The sequence below is a fragment of the Bombus huntii genome, chromosome 1 (genome assembly GCF_024542735.1).
Source record: "Bombus huntii isolate Logan2020A chromosome 1, iyBomHunt1.1, whole genome shotgun sequence".
NCBI classification, from domain to species: domain Eukaryota; kingdom Metazoa; phylum Arthropoda; class Insecta; order Hymenoptera; family Apidae; genus Bombus; species Bombus huntii.
Genome location: NC_066238.1, coordinates 952,604 through 973,528, shown reverse-complemented (window position 1 = coordinate 973,528; position 20,925 = coordinate 952,604). Strand labels below are relative to the sequence as shown.

The window sequence follows — 20,925 nt, the reverse complement described above, 5'->3', positions numbered from 1 at the left end:
GAAGCTACGAAGCTACGAGTAGGGATATCCACGTTTTAAATTGAGTAATTGTAAATTCGACAAAACTAATTTGACAACTTTTGTAACAATTTATTAACACCGGTTGATCCAACTGAATTTAACTTAACTGTTCGTTGCTGATTTTGAAACAGATCGGATCTAACGTGAGGTTATTACAAATATTAGAATACTACAAAATATTAGATATAATCGCACAATATCTTTTTCTCAGTACAAGATTATCTAATCGCTATTTCACCTTAGTTATGTAAGGAGAGCGAAACAGAAACAGAAACCTCGGTTTGTCAAATTTTTCCGAATCTCGAAACCCGCTTACGCTACATCGAATCCTGATCGTCTATAAAGTAACAAGATAAATTTCTCACGAGTTTTCAACGTTTCTCCTATTCGCAGGAGGACTACGTTCCAATTACAATATCTGTACCGACTGAAACTCGCGTTCCACGCTTCCGTCGTCGCGTTACCAGAAAACTTGTTGCAGACCTGTGGAACTTGCCGCGCGAATTTATCTTGGTCGCGTTTAAACGGCGAGTTTCCCGTGAAAACGCGATCGATCTTGGCGTTCTCGTCCCAAGTAATTACAGAGGCGTCTTCGGTGACGAATTCGTCGAACGTTTCAACTTCTGGTCCAAGTCGAGACGAGCTGCAAGTTTACTCGAAACCCAGCGAAACTTTGTTAAGTAAACGGGAAACTTCGGTTTCTAATGTATCCACGTTCCGGGTCACAAAGGCTGGCGCCTTGGAACACGCAAAATGAAAGCGTCTTCGGATACGGTAATTGCACGAGTTTAGAAAAAACTGCGCACACTCGATGAGTAAGTTGTCTACGGAGTTGGATCGGGCTCTTAATTGCATTCAGTTCGACTTAATTAAAACGGAAGATTTGAAATTGCGTCCGTAAAACGAGGTGCGAGCAATATTTTCGAAATCGAAGGAAATTAAAGGAAATAAGGCGTGGATCTGATTTTAAAGAAGATTTGGGAAGAACGACAACCTTTAACGTGAAAGTGAGATTTGTAGATAAAGCTGAATCAACGCTGACAGACATTTGCCCGCAAACACGTGTCGCAGCCAATCAGCATCTGTCTTTCGAGGGAAATCCGCAGAAAGACAGATGCTGATTGACTGCGACACGTGTTTGCGGACAATTGCCTGTCAGTGTAGGCTTAGTTTAAGTATATATCATTTTTTCGTGTCAAGTGTCGTAAAGGTTCCATATATGATCGATAGATATTAACGAGAAATTATACATATTCGGTATTTAAAAATTATATTTCGACACGTAGATCCAGTTCGATAGTATTCAAATTGTATCAACGATTGTACGAAGAAACATCCTTAAATCTTTAAATATTTTAACAGTTTTAACCCTATTTTACACGTGCAAATATATCGTATAACACGATGTATACGTCGTATAATAAGAAGACAAAATTCAACCAGAAAGAAACTGGGAGATAACAAATCTCGTATATCTCTAACTAATTTCAACGATAACTTTCAGAAAATCAAATCGTCAGGCTGAAGAATGTTTCATCGGGAAGAGTAAAACCACAAATTTCTTCCCTCTCTGATAACCTTTCATAGCTACTCGTCGAAGATATATCAACCTTTCGCCCAACTTCGCAGAGTACCAATTAAAAAAGCGTTTTTCAACTTTCCCTCGACTTTGCAGCTTCGTTTCGCTGATAAACTCAGGCAAAAACCATAATCAAAGGCAAACAGAGCCTTGTTGGCTCGAGGAAGAAGCTTTAAAAATTACGAAACAAGATTCTATTAAATGATGAGATTCGATTACGAAAGCAACCAATGGATCATCGAGCTCCGATCGATTCTGTATCCGACGAGGTTGATAAAAACATAACCAGACGCGCGTTAAATCGATCCTGCCTCGTTAGAGGATAGCCAGCGGGGTCATCGTGCTATTACCCGTCTAGTATGCTCATGCACTTCGTCGTAATCCGTGAACACGCACGATTTGTTGTGTCAGCTGTGGGATTAAAGCGGAACCACAGACCGTGATATCGCTATCGGGGACCGTGTTGGTTTATAATTTTGTTCAGAAACGATTGACAATCGATCGAGATACGTTAGCCGCTAATTATTCCCGCGTGTTTCGATATTCGACATTCGGCATCGTTCGTATTAAACGGATTTATTTCGTGAATGCATTTAGAGTTGATATGGTCTAACGTTGAAATCGTTGCTTAATTACTAGAAAAGCGGATGGGTTGGTGAGTGGGAGACTTGTTAGTGGAATGTTGCTAATTAGCAAATGCCTTTAGAAAATACATGGGAATTACGTATTAATAGAAATGACGATGTTTATGGAAATTTCAGGAAATGGAGATGGGAAATTAATTAGAGGAATATCGCTAATTCGTAGAAAATATTTCTTGGAAATAATAATAGAAATCGGGACGTTTATAGAAATTTAAGAAAAATTCGAAATATAAATATCGTTCAGGTTGATATCTGATCGATTAAAAGAAATACGTATATGGACGAATCGAATGGAGAAAAAGATTAATTAACAGAATATTTGTAATTAGAAGATGTTTCAGAGAAAATAGAAATTAGTTAAAGTCAGAAGAATATTGGTAATTAAGATATTTCGGTGAATGTAAAAAATTCGTTTAATCGATCAAACTTAAAAATCATACATATTTTCGAAGATACTCGAACATTTCGAATATCGAATTAGAATATCCAAATAAAATTTCGAAAATTAATAACGATCCTGTTAGAGAATGTAAAATTTTAAACGAGAATATTCTTGTTACTCTGTTCGAGATAGAAGTTTCGAGATAAAATCTTGTCGTAATATCTGTTTCATTTGCAAGTTATTGGAAATTATATGCGAACATTAAACCGTACGTCTCCGTTTTAAGTACGTGCTTCCAGTGAAATTATGCAGGATGTGTAACGAAAAATGGATAGCAGGATTCGTAAAGGAAGCAGCCAAAATCGTTACCATCTTTCGAATCTAGGACGTTCGCGCAACAAAGATTTATTCTTGACGTCGGTTTTTGTTACTTGGCAAAGAAACGACCGTCTGTTTTCAATGTGTATCCTTTAGCGATCCTTTCCAAACCAAACGTCTTCGAAGTTTCTCGTTGCACCGTTTCGCGGTTAAGCACTGCCTGAATTAAATCGCTGCCAGTGAAAGAAATACTGCATATTGAGCGTAATGTAATACTTCTACCAAATGGTAATGTTTAAACGTGAAAAGATAATTCTGTCGGAAGGCTCTGTTGTAAACGTAAAATTGCCAATTTTCTCCGTTTTACATGTATCGTTATTTCGTAGAAAACGTAATAATTTGTAACTGTAAATCGTAACTAAGACTAGGAAAAAGTGTTATGTAGTCGAGTACGTGATCGAACTTCGAATAGTACAACAATAATCTAACGATACAACGTTATCGATTAGTAAGTATAGCGAAACAAATAATATATAATAAATGGATAAACTGCACAAATAATATAAATTAACGTGGCTGTCTAGTCTAAAAATTCAAACATGGTTTAATTAGAATATAAATTACATAATATAAAAAATTGTATATTTATAATAACGTAACAGGCACAACCATGTAATGCTTTTGTATATTCTACGTGTCAAACCTACCAGACAAAACCACAAACTCATTTCACAATTAATCTTCTTTAACGGTGTGCCGCAATTTATATCTACGAGAGCATGACGAAGAGATACTTTGCGAGCAACATTTTTGGCTGAGCATAGCGATACGGGTGCAAGAAGTAGCCGTTATGGAAACGATACTTGCTGGCACAAATCCGTGGTTTGTAAGTCGACCAAAGTCTTGCATTGGTCGATTGGATTTAAACGATAATCCAGCGGCGTCGATTCCATATGAAAAAGCTCTCCAGTATTTGTATTTTAATTAAGCAGATCGAGCTCGTTACAATCTGAACGAATGAAAAAATGTTATCGAGAAGTTACAAAAACGAAATCGAAAGTGATTTATGACGAAAGAAGAAGGAATCTCGAAGACCGATGTTTTAAAAATTATTATTATTATTATTATTACTATTATTATTGTAAAATATTATTAGAGAAAAGATTGAAATACTTTTTTCATTTCCGATAAAAGCATCAGCGTAAATTCTTCGAAATAAAGAAATCAAAACAGCGGCAATTTCCAGCTTCGATCAAACTTCCGTTTTCCTCAGTGCCTAAATCTGCAGATGGAAAATCTGCAGATTATACCTTGTGTTGAATCGCGAGCTATTAAAAATTATTAGTAATTCAATTCCATGAAATCGTATGAAACGAAGGTTATCGAAAAGATATTGTAAGAAGAATCTTGACAAAAAGTATCAGAGAACTAAACTCTTTGATCTCCTGTTTGTAAACTGTATTCCAATATAGTTAATTCTCTAACAATATAGTTATTTCTCTAAAAATTACAATGTTTCGCATTCACAAATTTACACCCATCTTCCTTTCATACTTTCTACTTTTTTCTTAACTATGTAAATACACGTTTTCGTTCGCGATTCCTAGAAAGGGAAGAATCAACGTAATCCCGTCTATGTAAAAATTTGTTACTGAAACGCGAGAAACCACGATGAAATCATCTCGAAAGAAAGAAGGATAAAAATAAAAGATAAATTAAAAACCAAAAACGAAGAATCGAGATTTTGGATGGAGGAAGGACGAAACTTCTTCTGTAGCGAAGAGAAATGAAATCTGCCACGAGAACAATTTTAATAAGACGCGGAAAGACGCGAGCTTTTTAATCCAAATCCTTTCGGAAAGTCCAAAGAAACCGTTTGTCACTATAAATAGCCAGCGAATGAACGCGATGGAAGAACGAGTCGCAGGCAATTTCCCGATAACGTCATGGCCGAGTGAAATAGATGCTCGAGACCGACGTTAGTTGTATAGCGTAATCGTGGCGAAGAGCTGTATCTGTTACAGCAGGTGAAAAGCAAACAGGGTGTCACGACGATATTTCATGTCGCCTGGACGGACTGGCCTGCCTCCTCGACCCAGAAAGCTCTGCAAGTTCCTCTGTTGTTCGAACCGTCTCGAAACAAACATTTTCAGTGTCGTTACACCCCTTGAAAGCAACTTTACTTTCGTTGTGATCATTGATCACGCAAACGGAAGATTAGAAATATCCAAAAAGGATGATCGGTTACGAGTGAAGAGAATAGTTGGAATTTCCAGAATCGTTGGTGTCGCTTCAGCTTGGCGGTGATCGATTAGGATATAGAGCGTGAAGTAGGATCCGAAGATGGAAATAACGGTATGACGAGAAAAATTGGGATTTTACTTTGATATCCGAAAAAAACGATCCAGGTAGATTCAAGGTAATTAATAAATTAAGAGCATTTATGCAAATTTATATATCTTTCTGAACATAAAGTATCAGAACGTAAATAGAGATACTCTTCACGCTGCAAATATTATAACGAGCAACGTACACGATAACAATCTATACCATGTTTGATATCGTTCTTTATCTATGGAAGTATAGAAAATTAACTTGAAAAATACACGAAGCTGGTAAAATTAATGTCACCATATAGGTTACCGTAAATATAGATCATTCTTTGCATATTTTTCTCCTAACAATTTCCTGGCCTATTGGCCTACCCTTACGTTTGAATATCCATAGCCGTGTTGTGTAAGCTGCCTCTACTTCATTGTCTGCGTAAATGTCACGCCATTAGGGAAAATACGCTCTGAAGATTACGTGAACAAACATATTCATGCTGTCAGCAACATTCTCATGGTACATAATTTGTGCCAGCTTGATATCATTTCTATGGATATTATATTACGATGTATTTCCCGTTGCGTGGAACGTAGAATTGGCAAAAGAGAAAAGGATTCATTACGCTGGAGAAAAAATTCTACGTTAAAAACTCAATTTTCGAGCAAAACCAAAGCAAATTAACAGATTGTGAATCTTTTTAATTTCCAATTAAGCTTTCTCTACAGTGACAAGATAAAAAATACCGGAAATATGACTGTAGTAATTAAATTTCAATATGATAATTTTATAGTAATTGTATTTTAGTGCGAATATCTCGTTTTACGCTTTTTACGAATACCGCCAAATTTTTAGAATCTTTAGTCCTATTTCACGGCGTGAGATTTTTTAAAACGTTAGCAAACTGGAAGGACGACCATTTTTCAAAAAATTTTGCACGTTTATTACGTTTAACGTTGCCTTTGCGAGATTAAAAACATTCGTGTTCATTGATATATTATGCGTGTCACATGAAACATTCTGAAATTTCGCTAGCATAGTAACGAAATACGGATATCACGATTATATATGAAAGAAAACTAAAGATATACACAAAAATGACGAGATATTTAGTACAAACGTACATTCTGCAGAGACCAATTATTCATTCTATCGGTAATCTTTGACACTATGACGATAGGATCATATTTGACACTTATTATACGCTTAAAACGATCGTTCATGCTGTACATTAATTTTTCTACTAAATATATGTTTGCAACGAATATCTTGTAATTTCTATGTTATATATTTCCAAATTAGTTTAAAGTTTACAAGTATAATGGCGACAGACGCGTCTCACTTCAAAATGTTTTATATAGCACGTACGATACGGTTATGAAATACATTTCGTTCTCGCAACATCAAAATACTACTAAACGATACGCAATTTAATTTGCTTGGACCTAATTAATTAGTACGTAAACGCTATACGACAAACTATACCACTTAAACGTATCAATTCGTAACCGATCCAACTACGATCGATGTATTTACAGGATCGCCACACTGTTCGTTTCATCGAAGAAGATCAACTCTTGTCTTTCCTATCGGACGGAATCGAAACACAAGGTGGATTCTTACGTAAACCAGCGAGGTTTAACGAGCCGTTAGCCGTAACGTGTAAATCGTTGAAATCGTACTCGGATTATTTGTAAAAGAATGGAACGATGCACGCACAGCCGATTTTCCCGTTGGCCAACGCGTTAGATCGGGTCCGAGCGTACACGTTTACAGCCACGTAGCAGCTTTCTCGCGTAAAACGGCTTTTCTTGGCCAAGGGCTGTTAATCGGATACGAACGAAGACCAGTCTGTCAGAACTATAAACCATCTCGCTTATTTTCGTCAAGCGATCTATTTCGAGACACCTGAATCGAGAACAGATTCTACCGACTTCTATTGTGGGTCTATTATCGTCAACCGCCGATATTTCAGCGAGTTTCATGCTTTCTCTATCTTTTGTCTATTGTCAGATACGATTTTAACTCGGATATTGTTATTAATTCCAGAACGACGATCGCAATACCTTTTCTTTATCTAATACGCGATCTATTTTTTTATCTATTTATTGTAGAGACAATATTTTAATTAGAAAAAATCATAAAATCGAATGAAATAAAATAAGCAAGTAAGGTGGAAGTAGAGCGTGTCGTGTATCGAATTTGAAACTTTTCTTTACGATTAAAATGTATGTTACGTACATCATTTTTTACGGAAATCCCGTAGGATTATTTTTTGTACGTATGTTGATAGGATTTGCTGTTTGTTATTTTATTTCTCATAAATTCGCGAGCGTTTTAAATTGTTCCCTCGAATGTATCGAAACGTAACGAAGATGCGGCGAAGTGGCGAATATCGTATTTCGTAATGACCACCGGTGTACTAAAATCCCTACAGACTAAGTAGCTGAAACGTCCGTAGAACGGAATAAATCTGGATTTGGTAATTCTAGAGAGAAGACCGTGGAAGAGAAATATTCGGTCCTATTAAATCTACTATAATTCGAATCCAGTAACCTAACGAGATGATACGTATATACCGATCTTTGCAATGAAGTAGTCGGATCTACATTTTGATAAACTTAAACTTAGACGCTTAAACGAAACTCGAAACGTGTCAGGATATAAATAAATATAAATATATTATACTACTTAAATAACCCTAGATTCAGTTCTCAAGAGAAATCGAAACGATTCTACGTTCCTTAAATTTGTTTTCATGCGATTAATCGAAGAAAAGGAAAACTGAGAAATTAGAGATTTAACTTTCAACGTTTGATCTAACGAATATCTTAAGTTTAACGTAAACAGATCCACGAGAGAGTCTAATCGGAGATAGGATTTTACTAGAACGCGACGAACAAGACGAAATTCATATTTCGTCGGAACGGTCGTAGTTGACGAAATTGATATGCGGGGATCGCCCGAAAAATTCGTAATTTCTATTTTCGACGCCGCTTATGATTACGCGGAGATTGCGACACGCGGATATTTCCGTGGTGGAAACGCTTGATGCCGAGTTGCACACTGGCACCGCGAAATGAAATAGAGTAGAAGATAGTGTCCATCGTGCGTTGGGCCATCGACACGCTTGCCAGCAAACTCTCATGCAAAATAAAGTCGATGATTCACGTTGATCTCGCAGTCGATGACTCGTTTTTCGGTTGACCGCGCACGAGCTTAGAAAAACATCGAACGATTGCCCTGACGAGACGCAGTTGCTCGTAAAAGACGGTACAAATGTCGTTTCTCGAAACCTTGTCGCAGCTTTGCTTTCATTTTCATTAGCCTGTATCGGAAACTCGAACGAAGTAGACCATCGAACCTACGTTATTTCTTTTGAACATTTTCTTTTCGAGGATGTAGTCTCAAATTTATAGAAACATACGACGATAATAATATTTCTTTCGCGCTGTCCGAGCCTTTTGTTTATACGCGTAGCTTCCTTGGCGAAATAGTGGAACCGTTAATGATCGATACCTGAATATCTGCTTAGTATCTGGATTCGCATACTTCTTTTCGCCGGAAAAATATTTATTCTAACCGATAACGCCTATCTTAATAGGCAGTCTTTTCGTCCAAATGCTTAAACTGGAAAACAAAATAGTTGCGCTGGTAACATTGTGTAATTGAATTATCGAGTGGACGTGACGTTATGTCAATAACAGCGGACACGTTAATTCGTTGTATACGTGTGTTATATCGCGAATGTATTAATTCAGTAAATTCAATAGATTTTCTTAGTAACCAATGACGCTAATTTCGATATATAGTATTAATTATAATTTAAGTATAATTGAAACAAACCGAAACGTAATTTACGATAGTTTAATTTCAAAAAGTTGCACAAATGCATACGATGATCAATCAGCGTTTCGTTTATCAAATCTCACGCTAAATTTTACACGCGGTAGAAAATTCTATTTATATCCATAAAAATAATTTAATTATTATAATTATCGAAGCATTCTGAAACGTATGAAAAAAGAACATCGTCCCATTACAAGTTTAATATCACATATTTCTACCCCTTTATCCCAATAAATAACTACTTTGTCGTTCAATTTCAATTTAATACCAACATACGTGCCTGTTGAGGTTTTATCTCGGAATTGAGAGAGGAAATGCGTGGATGGATGTACAATAGAAATATATTTAAGTAAGTTTAAGTATAAGTACAACGTGTATGCTAGTCCAGATCCGCACGCTGGCAGCGTTACTTTACAAGAGAGCTGCAAAGCCATGGACCTATGGGTATTTATATAATTACGAAAAACTAGCCTGTCTGTACTCCGCTGCCCCATTTGTGCAAGACATGTTCCTAGAAAAAGCTACGAAGCTGAAGTCCTTCAAATTGATTTAATGTTAAACGATATCGATTTAGTGTTCAACGGCTTCGAGAACTAAGAAAACTAAACACTAGAGAATTCACTTCAACAGTGTCGGACAAACGCACCCTTCAACCTATAAAACAACAAATTTGACGTACTACGATGAAAATTCACAAACCCATCCTCCTCTTAATTGACCAAGACGAATGGCGACGATCCAACATTTTCGCTACTCCCGACCCTTTCCGTCCAAAAGCAAAATGATGTACGATAACAAGTAGCTTCCTGCTATCATCCGCCGCTAAATCCATTCATCCTTCCTGACATTTCCTTTTTAGAAGCTGTATCAACGAGCGAATTCGCTTTCTCGATTGCGTGGTCAACTCCGGTTCGTTACCAGGCGTTTCATCGCGAAAGCCAAAAATAAAGCTATGCATAACCGAGAAGCAGTCTGAAAGCGAGCTACGTTCGTCTGGCGCATTGTCATCGCCATTGTGGCTTCTCCGAGCGAGCGTTGAACGAAACGAGGGAAAAAGGTCGCCGACGCCCGCCAACAGTTATATACAATCGGTCGGAAAACGGAAACCGACACGGTTCGTTGCTTCAAAACGGGGTGAGCGAGGTCAAAATTCGCGATTTCAATTCGCAGCACGATTTAGAGCCAATGAAAACGAGTGAAACGATCGTTACCGAGGTTTTGAAAGACCGACGTTGCGTAGTTTGGTAGATTAATATTTGGTAGATATACGCTCGTGAGCGTATGATCTTATTGTTGAAAATGTAAAAGAGAGAGATCCACAGGCGATCCATCGCGAGAATTTTAAAAGGACGCGATACTTAAGTACTTGTGTCTAGTATTTATTCGGAAACACTGACGACTGCCAGATTAAAAAATCACAATAGCTGTCCGATGTGAATCTCTGTCTTGAAACAAATATAATATATCTTCTTCTAGTAATTAGTTTACGTGCCATGAGATGGAAAAGATTGAAAACCCTTAACTTAAATTCGTTTGTATTTGATACGACAGTGTGTAGCCGTATTAAAGTAAATAAATGTATAAAATTTTCAATAAAAAATAAATGGATTAGGAACCCAGGTGCTAGACCAAACCGAAATATTTTATAGCGACGTTATACAGCGATTCTCGAGTTAAAACTCCTAGTCGAAGCTTTCATTAAGTCTGCGAATTATCCACTTCTCGGCTTCACAATCATCCGAAGGCTGACGGGCAGAATAGATCGCGGTGTCAATCATGTTTTCATCGTATCACTCACCAACCAGTATAAAGACTACACGCAGGATTTTCCTGAGATTTTAGCAGCATTCTGCTTCAGCGGAGATTCTAGAAGTCTCGAAGAATATATAATAAATACAATTTAAATATACGCAAGATATCAATACTAGTCTAAATCTGTTTCACTAATATCTAGCACCTGTCCATTTAGTTTTGTCAACGACTATATATTGCTGTGAGAAATGTTCCACTATCTTTGATGGCTTGGAATAACTTTCATCAGATACATTCTCTAGTTATCCTGATACGTGCTATTTCAAATAGCATCGTGAATCGATAGAATAAATCGAAGCGTTCTTCTTTTAGCGGTTTCATTAAATTTCAATAAAATTTTATGCAAGTAAAATTTTGTTTCTTATCATATATTAACATATCTTTTGTGCTCATAATTCGCGATAGTTGAAAACAGTTTGGAATTCTTCTCGTACTTGTTTCTACGTATTTCCCCGTGGCAAATCAGCTAGATAGGAAAGGAACCGAGCAAAGGTTTGCTCGGCTCATCAATGACCGTGAAACTCGAGGGTAACTAGCAGTAGGAGGAAGGATTGATGAAAGCGGCAAAGAGAACGGAAGAAAATTGGAAAAACGAGAAAAACGAAGGTCTGAGAAACGGAGAATGGAGTGTTTTTGGGGAGACGGTTAACTAGCATCCTATGGTTCGAAGGTTTGAAAATTGGCTCCTTTTCAGACGCAATTCGAGGTCCGTAAAGAAAAGGTATCGAGAAGATATTTAGGATTTTGTTAGGTATGTGTGATATTGGAAAATTTAAAAATAATTCTTAATAATAATTCTGATATTTCGTTTGGTACTCCAAACATATCTTTACGTTGTAAGTTCTTGCGAACAAAAATGATAAAAGTTGATAGCAGAGTTACGTTATTCTGAATTTCTAGAGTATACGTATAACAGAATCTGAAATATCACGAATGTAAGAATATTCCATGAATAGAATTACATCGAGAGTTATGCGAAGAACTTTGCACGTCGGAAATATGAAATCTATGGGATTAGTATAGATTAACTATCGTCGAACATAATATTATAAAACGTAATAAAATTTCAGACACGTGACTTTCGATAAAACGGATTTTAGAAAAATATTTTTTTCTTAGAAACAACTAACCTATGTAGAAATATTCGATATTTATAGAATGTGTACGATCGTAGATTTGTTTTTTTTTTTTCCTTAAGACATCCGTCTTACAACTTATTCGAAATAAAAAAAGAAACGAAGCAAAAGCGATAAGGAAGTTTTTCAGTCATTTAATTATTATCTGTAATTACTAACATTTGGACAAAGTGGTAAATTTTCATCAAACATCGAATCTCAAATTATTCCTCAGATTCACCGTCACTGTTACGTGGATACATTCGCTGACGCAATTTATTTCACTTTCGACAAGTTGGCCAGTATTTTCAGTTTCGTATGTTAAACACGACTCGCTTGCTTTACGAGCAGCAGATACGAGTGCTTGAAAAACACGATGTTACGTTACCTTTCTGTCTGTCGTACGCGTTTATACACTCGCTGGTCATAAATTGGCTGATCAGGGCGGTTTTCCCGACACCCCTTGCACCCAGTATCGCGACTGTGTACGAGCTGATCTCTTTCGCAGGCACGGAACGTTTTTCCTCGCCATCTTGTTCCGCAGGTGCCAAAGAGTTCGACCTTGATCTTCTTCTTCTAAAAGAGTCGCCCCTGTTAATGACTCCTGCAATATGAAAGAGAAGAAACGGTGTTATTGGAAAGAGTCGTAGTAAAAATGACATAATCGCTGAGATATAAATATTATAATTCTACATGAAAAGAGATCGTGGAAGAAACTAATTGTCAGTTTATCGCATATTATTATATTGCAAACTGATGGTCTATATCAACGTGTGAATCTTTTGCTTTTACCTCGAAACATTATTAACAATGCGGGAATACTTGTAAACTATTCGAATAGAATTTCTGGAAATCTGTAATATTTACGCTAATTGTTATCCTATGTAGAATACTAAAATTCGATGGCTTATATTAATGCGTGAATTTCGACAATTTAGCTCGAGTAATTAATAATAATTAAGAAATACTTGTCATATATTGTTTAGACAGAATTTCTAGAAAAAATGGATCGCTAAAGATGATCATTCCGGGAAAACTGTACGATCGAAAGTTTATCGTAAGAGAAAGAACGTATCTGAAATGGAAAAATCACATACTCCGTGCAACTGTACGATTGGGTATGGTAGAGCAGAATTTTAGCGCGTTCCTCGTCGTTGGAAACGAAAGCAATCGAACCGCTCCCTTCGGGATTGTGCTTGGAAAGCAAGGATTAAATTACGCGAAAGGGACACAAGTATCCAGAAAATTAACATTTCCGTGAATCGATAGAACTAGAATACGTACAGATATTCAACTACCGCTTTGTTGTTTCCACGATTGAAACGATCGAGGGGTACGAGCCGGAATGTCGTATCAGTGAATCTTGGTATTTTAAATAATGCATTCATTGACAGGAAGTAATTAGATTTTATGGATTGAAAAAGCGAGAAATAAATTAACATGTAGTTACGTATCGTTACGTTTGTATTATATCGTTCGTTAAAATCTTATCCACACAAAATCTCAAATTTAACGTTATATCAACCAGGTACGATTTATTATACAAATTTCCTGACTTTCAAAGCACGATCGATAGGATCTTGAAAGTTTAAACGCTCGTTTAAACTTTCGTGAATCATTAAAAAGGCAAATATCGTTCGATAGAATTGCAACATCGAGCTCGTGAAAATCATCAAGGTTGATAGTATTATTTTATGATTTGTAATGAAAAAAAGGAAAAACGCGGCGCAAATGAGTAAATAAATAAATGTTTCCGATGCGAGTGCTTGAAATACTATTACATATTCATGAGGTTATTGGTTTGTCTAACAAAATGGAATTCATTCTTTCCGTTTATTTGTAAATAAATGAAATGATAAAAATACATGATTCCCGGCGCAGAATTTTTGGGTCACGACCATGCGCGCGTATTCGATGCTGCAAAAAGAATTCAAGGAAATAGATACATATTTTACGAAAAGAAACAAGATCATCGTACCGCTCGATTCAAATTATTCAAATTGTAATAAACATGCATCTATTATTTTTTATATTTATTCGTCCCTTTTCTCTTTCAATGAGAATTAACTGTACATACGCGATTACGGAAATTGAAATTTTTATCGTTCAGCCTTGAGTCGTTTAAGAAGGAGAATATATGCTTTTAACATCAATGACCTACATTCGTCTATAGGAAATCCACATGTATTTTACTTTCGTCGTTTTATTCCTTTTTTCTTACACACCTGAACAAATAGCTTACCAGCTATTACCATATTTTAGCTTACCAACTATTTCATTTTTCGCGCTCCTCGAATAAATTGTTTCATATTGTTAATATGTCAAATTCTTGTCTAGCAAACTACTATTTAATCGATTAAATTAATCGAACATACCCTTCTCTATGTCCCGAGTATCAAATTTAAACTTAGCTATGTCCTTTAATATATGATTAAAGGGCAATTAAATATCGAAATAACCAATAATTAAAATATCAAAACTATTCACAAATTCTATCTACTACGTATCTATAGGTAAACTATTCTGAAATTCTATGTTTAAATCTTTTTCCATAAACGATTCATCCTAAGACTCCCTTTGATCTTAAATTTAAAATAAATATCCTTTATAGAAACAAGGGAAAGGCTTTAATAATTTAAATTACACTTGGTACGAATAAATTTAGAAATTGCCATATATCTTGAAAAAATCTTCGAGGAAAGTAGTACAAGATAGTACGTAAGCGTGCTTACACGAGGTTAAGCCTACTTGTCAAGCGAAGCTGATCGTGCTCAACCATATCTCTTCCTGTTTCGTTCGAGCGTGTATCTAAAAATACTCTTCAAACATGTATCGGAACAATATGCAAGTCAGCGAGCAATTCGTAGATTGGATTGCGGACGTCTATGACGAATGGACACGGCGAAATTAAACGGAAGACCACCTTCGCGAAGCACTGGCCCAATAAGAGTAACGTTGACTTTGGTACGTCAAATTCAAAGCTGTGCGTACAGCGTCAGTTTTCGATTAATACGTGGAAATTCAAGGTGTCTTATAATCAATACGAAACACAGAATGAAAAGAGATTCGTCGATGAATAATTAAAATATTTTTATTCGTTAGCTGACCATTTAAGAAGCGAAGATTTGCGCGTGTTTTATCGATAAAAATTGCTACTGACATGAATAAGGATAAAATATTTGTGAGAATTTACGAGGTTTTAATTACATATTAATTAAATCTGGTAATATTCACAACTTACTGAAACCTAATTTCATTGATCGGTAAAACTCATATTATTATACAATCTTTGCGATTATTGTACAACGTACAATGACTCGCTTCCGAGAAAAGTATTTGATTACCATTTACTTGTACTTTTGCCTCGATATAGATCCAGTTACATTTGCAAAATTAATCGTTAAACCAGATGAAGGTAAAAGGACGAAATAAAAATTCTCTCTGATTTAAAATATGACAATAGCAGTAAAAAAGCGATATCCATTGCGTGTATTGGCTCTTGATTCGTTATTAATCGTTAATCGTCACCCTCGGCCGAATTAAAAATCGCTTGTGATTACAGAATCATGGAATAAAAAGAATTAAAAATTTGTAAAATGTTTGAATTGGAAATTCTAGTAAATTGTTTGAGAATTTGGTGCGGTACCTGTTATAAATGGGGCCATCAAACGTTTAACGATGGTGGAATTGCTTGGTCGTAATTGAATACAGACTGTCGTCGCCAGAGAAGCGTTACGAAGTAAAAGTCGATATCCACGTGTGGTCCTGCGAAATGCGCAGTTACGGGATTTCAGCGCAGAAACGGTCGATCGATATGCGTAGTCAGCTATTTCGCTAATAATATTGCAACGCCGTTGAATCGGTTTCACGCGTCTGAGATCGGCGGGGAAATTAACGAGATTGGACCACGGCAAACGTAAAAGTCATCTGACATTTGATTTTAGCTGAATGTGAAACGTCGCCTCGCTTAAATTAGGCTGGTTATGTCAATCAAATAGAAGAAAAAAGGTTAATTTATTAAAAAATTTAAATTTAATTCAATCTTTGTTGATTTGTTCCTTTGCCTATTTATTTATTTGTCGTTTTTACATTAAACATAGATTTTATTTAAAAAATTGTTACTACATCATTATTGCTACATAACAATTTAATTAACAAAAAATAGATCAAAATTGCGTATTATATTCGTAAACGTTTTTACCGTGATTTCTTTAACGTAGAGAAATAATCATTGAATTTCTGAAATTCTATGTTACTAAATTGTTGAAAAAATAATTAATACGCTACAATTTGATGATGTAATTATACAGAAAAAAGTAATGGAAAAGCGATATCGTGAAACTGAATTCTAACGGTATACGCCAAACAATCCGATACTGATTTCAAACGATCAACAACAACCGCATTCAAAAATAGGTAGTTTAGCTCTTACCAGACAACTATTACAAGACATATCCGTATCGCGTGAAACAGCTTTTAAGCGTAGAAACTAGAAGTTGTAAGCGTTATAAAAGCGTAATTAAATATACGAAGAACTCGTTTATATAAAAATTTGTTTGACTGAAAAATTCGAAGGACCGAATGCCTGAATATTTGAATATTCTAAAATCCAAAGATCCTAAAACTTCGAACTTTTGATATTTCGAAAAACGAAGCTGCTATACGTTTTGTTTAAGAATTGCTATCACGAATTATTTCCAACTTTTTTTAATTATCAGACCCCAACGATGTTAATTATACAGGAGAATTCTGGCATACTATATTCGATTTCCATTATATACACGTACGTATATGTTTCTTACGAGAATATATATGGCAATATCAATCGCAGTGTAATAGTTACAGCCTAGTTAAGCTGAATTCGCATCATGTTATACGTATGCGTGCATCAACGAGTTTGCTCGCGATAATGGCTTATTGGGAACGCGGCTTGCGCGTAGCGCATACAACACCCTGAAACAGACTTGTCACGTGTGAACGTAAAAGTGGATTAAATAAATCTGCTGCGTACAAAAACGTGCTAACATAAATATAAAAAGCGGCAGTCCTAAATTATATTTTTCTAGCCACTCGTATACAAATAGTTGTAACGGCGTTCAATTTGTAAATTTCCTATACGTAATATTGCTGACAGAATAAAATGTGTCAGACCAAGCTCGCACGATGTCGAAGGCCACAAAATCTGATGCAAATTCGGAGAGATCGTACGATGGTTACCTCCGGTTTTTTTAAACGAAAAGATACGTATCATTTAGTAGAGCGTTTTAGGACGCGTACAATGATTTATGGTTTAAGGTGATTCAAAGTCACCAAAGGTCAACTGCAAGGGGAAGTAACGTACTTTATACGAGCAATCGAATGCTTTATCTTACGTAATGGCGATTTATTAATGCGCAAGTACGCTGCTACTTTAAATGTTCAAAGTGGTGACCGTAAGCATCGATGAATGCATCGAGAGAGGGATATAGCAGCATGTCGAATTTCACTCGAATTAATGGCAGCGCAAGCTCGTGTTACACGCTCTTTCATTTATTCTATGGTTGTCGATATTTCATTGTACACTTGCTGCCTTAATTTTCCCCCTAAATAAAAATTCTCCATTAATACGAACGAAATTCGACATGCCGTGATATCCCCCTCGCAACGCTTTAGAGCATGCATCGATGCTCAAGGTCTCCACTTTGAACATTCAAAGTAGCAGTATACTGCTACATTAATAAATCGCCATTACATAAGTACTCGATCGCTCACATAAAGTAAATTATTTTCCCTTGCAGTTGACCTTCGGTGATTTTGAATGACCTTGAACCATAGATCATTGTACGCGTTTTAAGACGCTCTACCAGGTCGTAGGCAAAAAAACATTCCATTAAGTTCCATTTAGAGAAACGAAGTCGACCTTCGTGTGACCTCTACGCGGCCACCTACCAAGGAACTGTTTGCATAAAATGATGTGCCCCTCGATACTACTCGCTCTGACACATTTTTTTCTATCAACGATAACAGCCGAATTCAGGAGGCCTGTTTTACCTTCGTCACCCTGTATATTTCCTATTTAAAAACTAAATACACTTACGATAGAATTTTATATTTGAATTTTTAGACAAATACAATTGCGTTTGCTTGGCGGTTGATTGGCATATCTATCTTTTGTATTTTACGAATCGTTAAATTAAATTTAGAAATTGCTATATTTTAAATTCAAGTGATTGAAGTTACAAAATTACGAAGCTTCGGATCGATTCTGTTGTTGTTGTTTGTTTTTTTTTACTCGAGTAAGTATAATAAGATCGTTGAGTTCACGGGTTTTTCTTTCCAAGATCTTTTCAGAGAGCTACGAATGTAAATAGAGGCACGCAAAAGGTCGATGAGTACTTTCTTAGGTAGTTTTCTGAATTTTGCATGCGGACTGCTCGAACCGAGTCGAGGGGAAGCAGTTACACAACGGCTTCAGCCTGACGTCTAGCATCCTCTTGGGCTTATCAGTACGATCAATCGTAATTGAGAAACGTATACGTTATTTAAATTACAAATTTGAAGCATCAGGAGCCCTTCGTGCATATTTTACAAATAATTTAAAATTATTATATATGTACAGCGCACACTGTAAATATGAAACATTTTTATTTTCGATCGGTGTGCATTTGAAATTCTTATATCTTTTTATTCCTTGTCATTTATCGCGTAAATTTCAAGTAAAATCAACGTCAAGATTACATTTTATACGTTACATTTTATATACCGAAATATTTTATTTTGCACCGATGTACGCTTAAGTATCCATACCTTTTTTTCAAAATTATACACGCACAGCAAGAACCAACAATGAGAATTACATTTTGGATATCATAGATACCGAAGATTTTTATTCTCCGTCAATCAATGCATAAAGTTGCCTATCTTACGTAATATCTTCTATATCCCTCATCGTCTATTATACGAGACAAATTTCGTCCGCTATAAAAGTAACCTTAAAATTATATTTCGTACGTCACACGAGCATCAAAAATTCGTATTTTCCCTCAAATTACACTCAAAATTTCTTCTACCCTCCTTATCCACTGTACAAACTTCCGAACGAATCCTCGGCTATCCGTACTTTCAAAAAAAAAAAAAAAAAAAAAAAAAAAAAAAACTAGTCCTTTCACCGTTGTCAGAACAGGCGCCGATGCATCGACCGGAACAGTTTAGACGCGTTTCGCCGTCTCGGTCTTAAATTTCAACTTAAATTAAGCCGAGGTACGAGTTAATGGCCGGCTAACAAGCTCGTCTTGCGCTCCACTTAAAGCTGGAGCACGAGCCTCCCTTAGACAAGCTTTAATACCAGCCGCGTTTCCCTGAGTCTCGATCACAAAGATCCCGCCGTGCCTTGTCGAACGTTTGCGAAGGAATCAAGCTTCTGAATGGCAGCCAGTAAAGCGTTAATGGATTCTCTAAAGCGATGCCATCGACATCAGGTGTAATCTGCCGACAAATCGAGACGGCTACGAAATCCGTGGCGGAAATAAACGCAGTCAGAAAGCTCGAGGATAAACGCGTCGATCGACGATGTTAACTCTTGCTAATGCGTTTACGTCGCGCTTCGTATCGCGCTCTCTTGCTAGATTTACTCAACGTAGGGCGTAATCACAGACGGAGATCGTAGAATACCGTTGTTGGAAATTTAGCAATGTGTAGAAGGAGAGAGAGAGAGAGAGAGAGAGAGAGATCTCCTGCAGCGACGATCGTCGAAATCTTTGATTTATTGGACTTTTGATCGTGCAAATGTTAATTTGCAGCGTCGAGAGTTTTCGTTGTGGATTACTTGCGTTTCTGTATAATTTTATTTAACTTAGAGTTGGCAGAGTTTGTGACTGGAGAAAGTTTCGCGTGGATGACATGTAAATGTTAGAAGTTCGTCTGTAATAAGTGGACTGTGGATGTTTCTGTTTTCATGGGAATTTTAGAATAGCAAGTAGGTATAAAATATATACAAGTATCAAAAATGTAAATCTCTATCTAGCATGTTTTCATCCAAATATACATTTATTTTTATGTCCATATAGTTCAGTTATAATAGTTTTCTGGATAATAAGGTTCTTATGTCGTAATTTTTACGAAGGAAGGAAATAACTAATTTGTTTCACTTTCGTTAAACTTTCATTAAACCTTTTGAAACGTTATTCGGATAAATAATCAATAAAGACACGTAAATGTTAAGTAATAATTAAACAAATTTATAAACAATGCTATATCGAGCAAACCAGAAGATCGATTTTATTTCGCTATATCTATAAGCAGTTATATGTTTGAATTTTTCAAAAATTTATATCTAAACAAAAAATGAAAACTTATAACGAACTTTAAGAATTTTATAACACCAAACGGCATGAGTAAATTTTGTTGTTGAAAATAAACGATAAGAGAATAAATCGGTTCACTGCCCGAGGTTACTACGATACTTTAAAGTTTACTCGTTTCATAATTTACGCGTAGAACGCCAACTATCAAAAAATCGCTGATATTTAAAGCAAAAAAAAGTCAGATCGATGGTCGTGAATTGAATTTCAAACTAGACGAAAAGCAATAGTCAACTTTAAGTTCAATTTTCCTTCCAAACGAAGTTACGTAAAATCTCCCTCTACTTTCGAATAAAAAGAAGAAGAACCAGCAACATTTTATCGATTCTCTTTGTAAAATAAAAGCGTTTCGAGCCTTCCAATCGATGTTATACATAACAATACACGTGCCAATCTTCCTTACGAAACACTGCAATTCTATGTCTTTTATTCGCCTTTGGAACAGAATATTTTTCGAACGTTCGCAAAGAAAGCGTGTTTGACATTTCGCTCCTACGAATCGAATTCAGTGAATTTTCCGATTCCCAAGACAGTGATCTTC

The 20,925-nt window shown here is 36.1% G+C and overlaps 1 protein-coding gene across 3 annotated transcripts in view; it reads right to left on the bottom strand.

Annotated features, from left to right (window-relative positions):
- LOC126865048 (GTP-binding protein RAD) overlaps positions 1–20,925 on the bottom strand; it is a 126,951-nt gene that overhangs the window by 62,926 nt on the left and 43,100 nt on the right. For all 3 annotated transcript variants that reach the window (XM_050617324.1, XM_050617243.1, XM_050617152.1), the window contains exon 4: positions 12,434–12,649. In XM_050617324.1, coding sequence (XP_050473281.1) covers positions 12,434–12,649 — 216 coding nt within the window. The remainder of the gene's footprint in view (positions 1–12,433; positions 12,650–20,925) is intronic.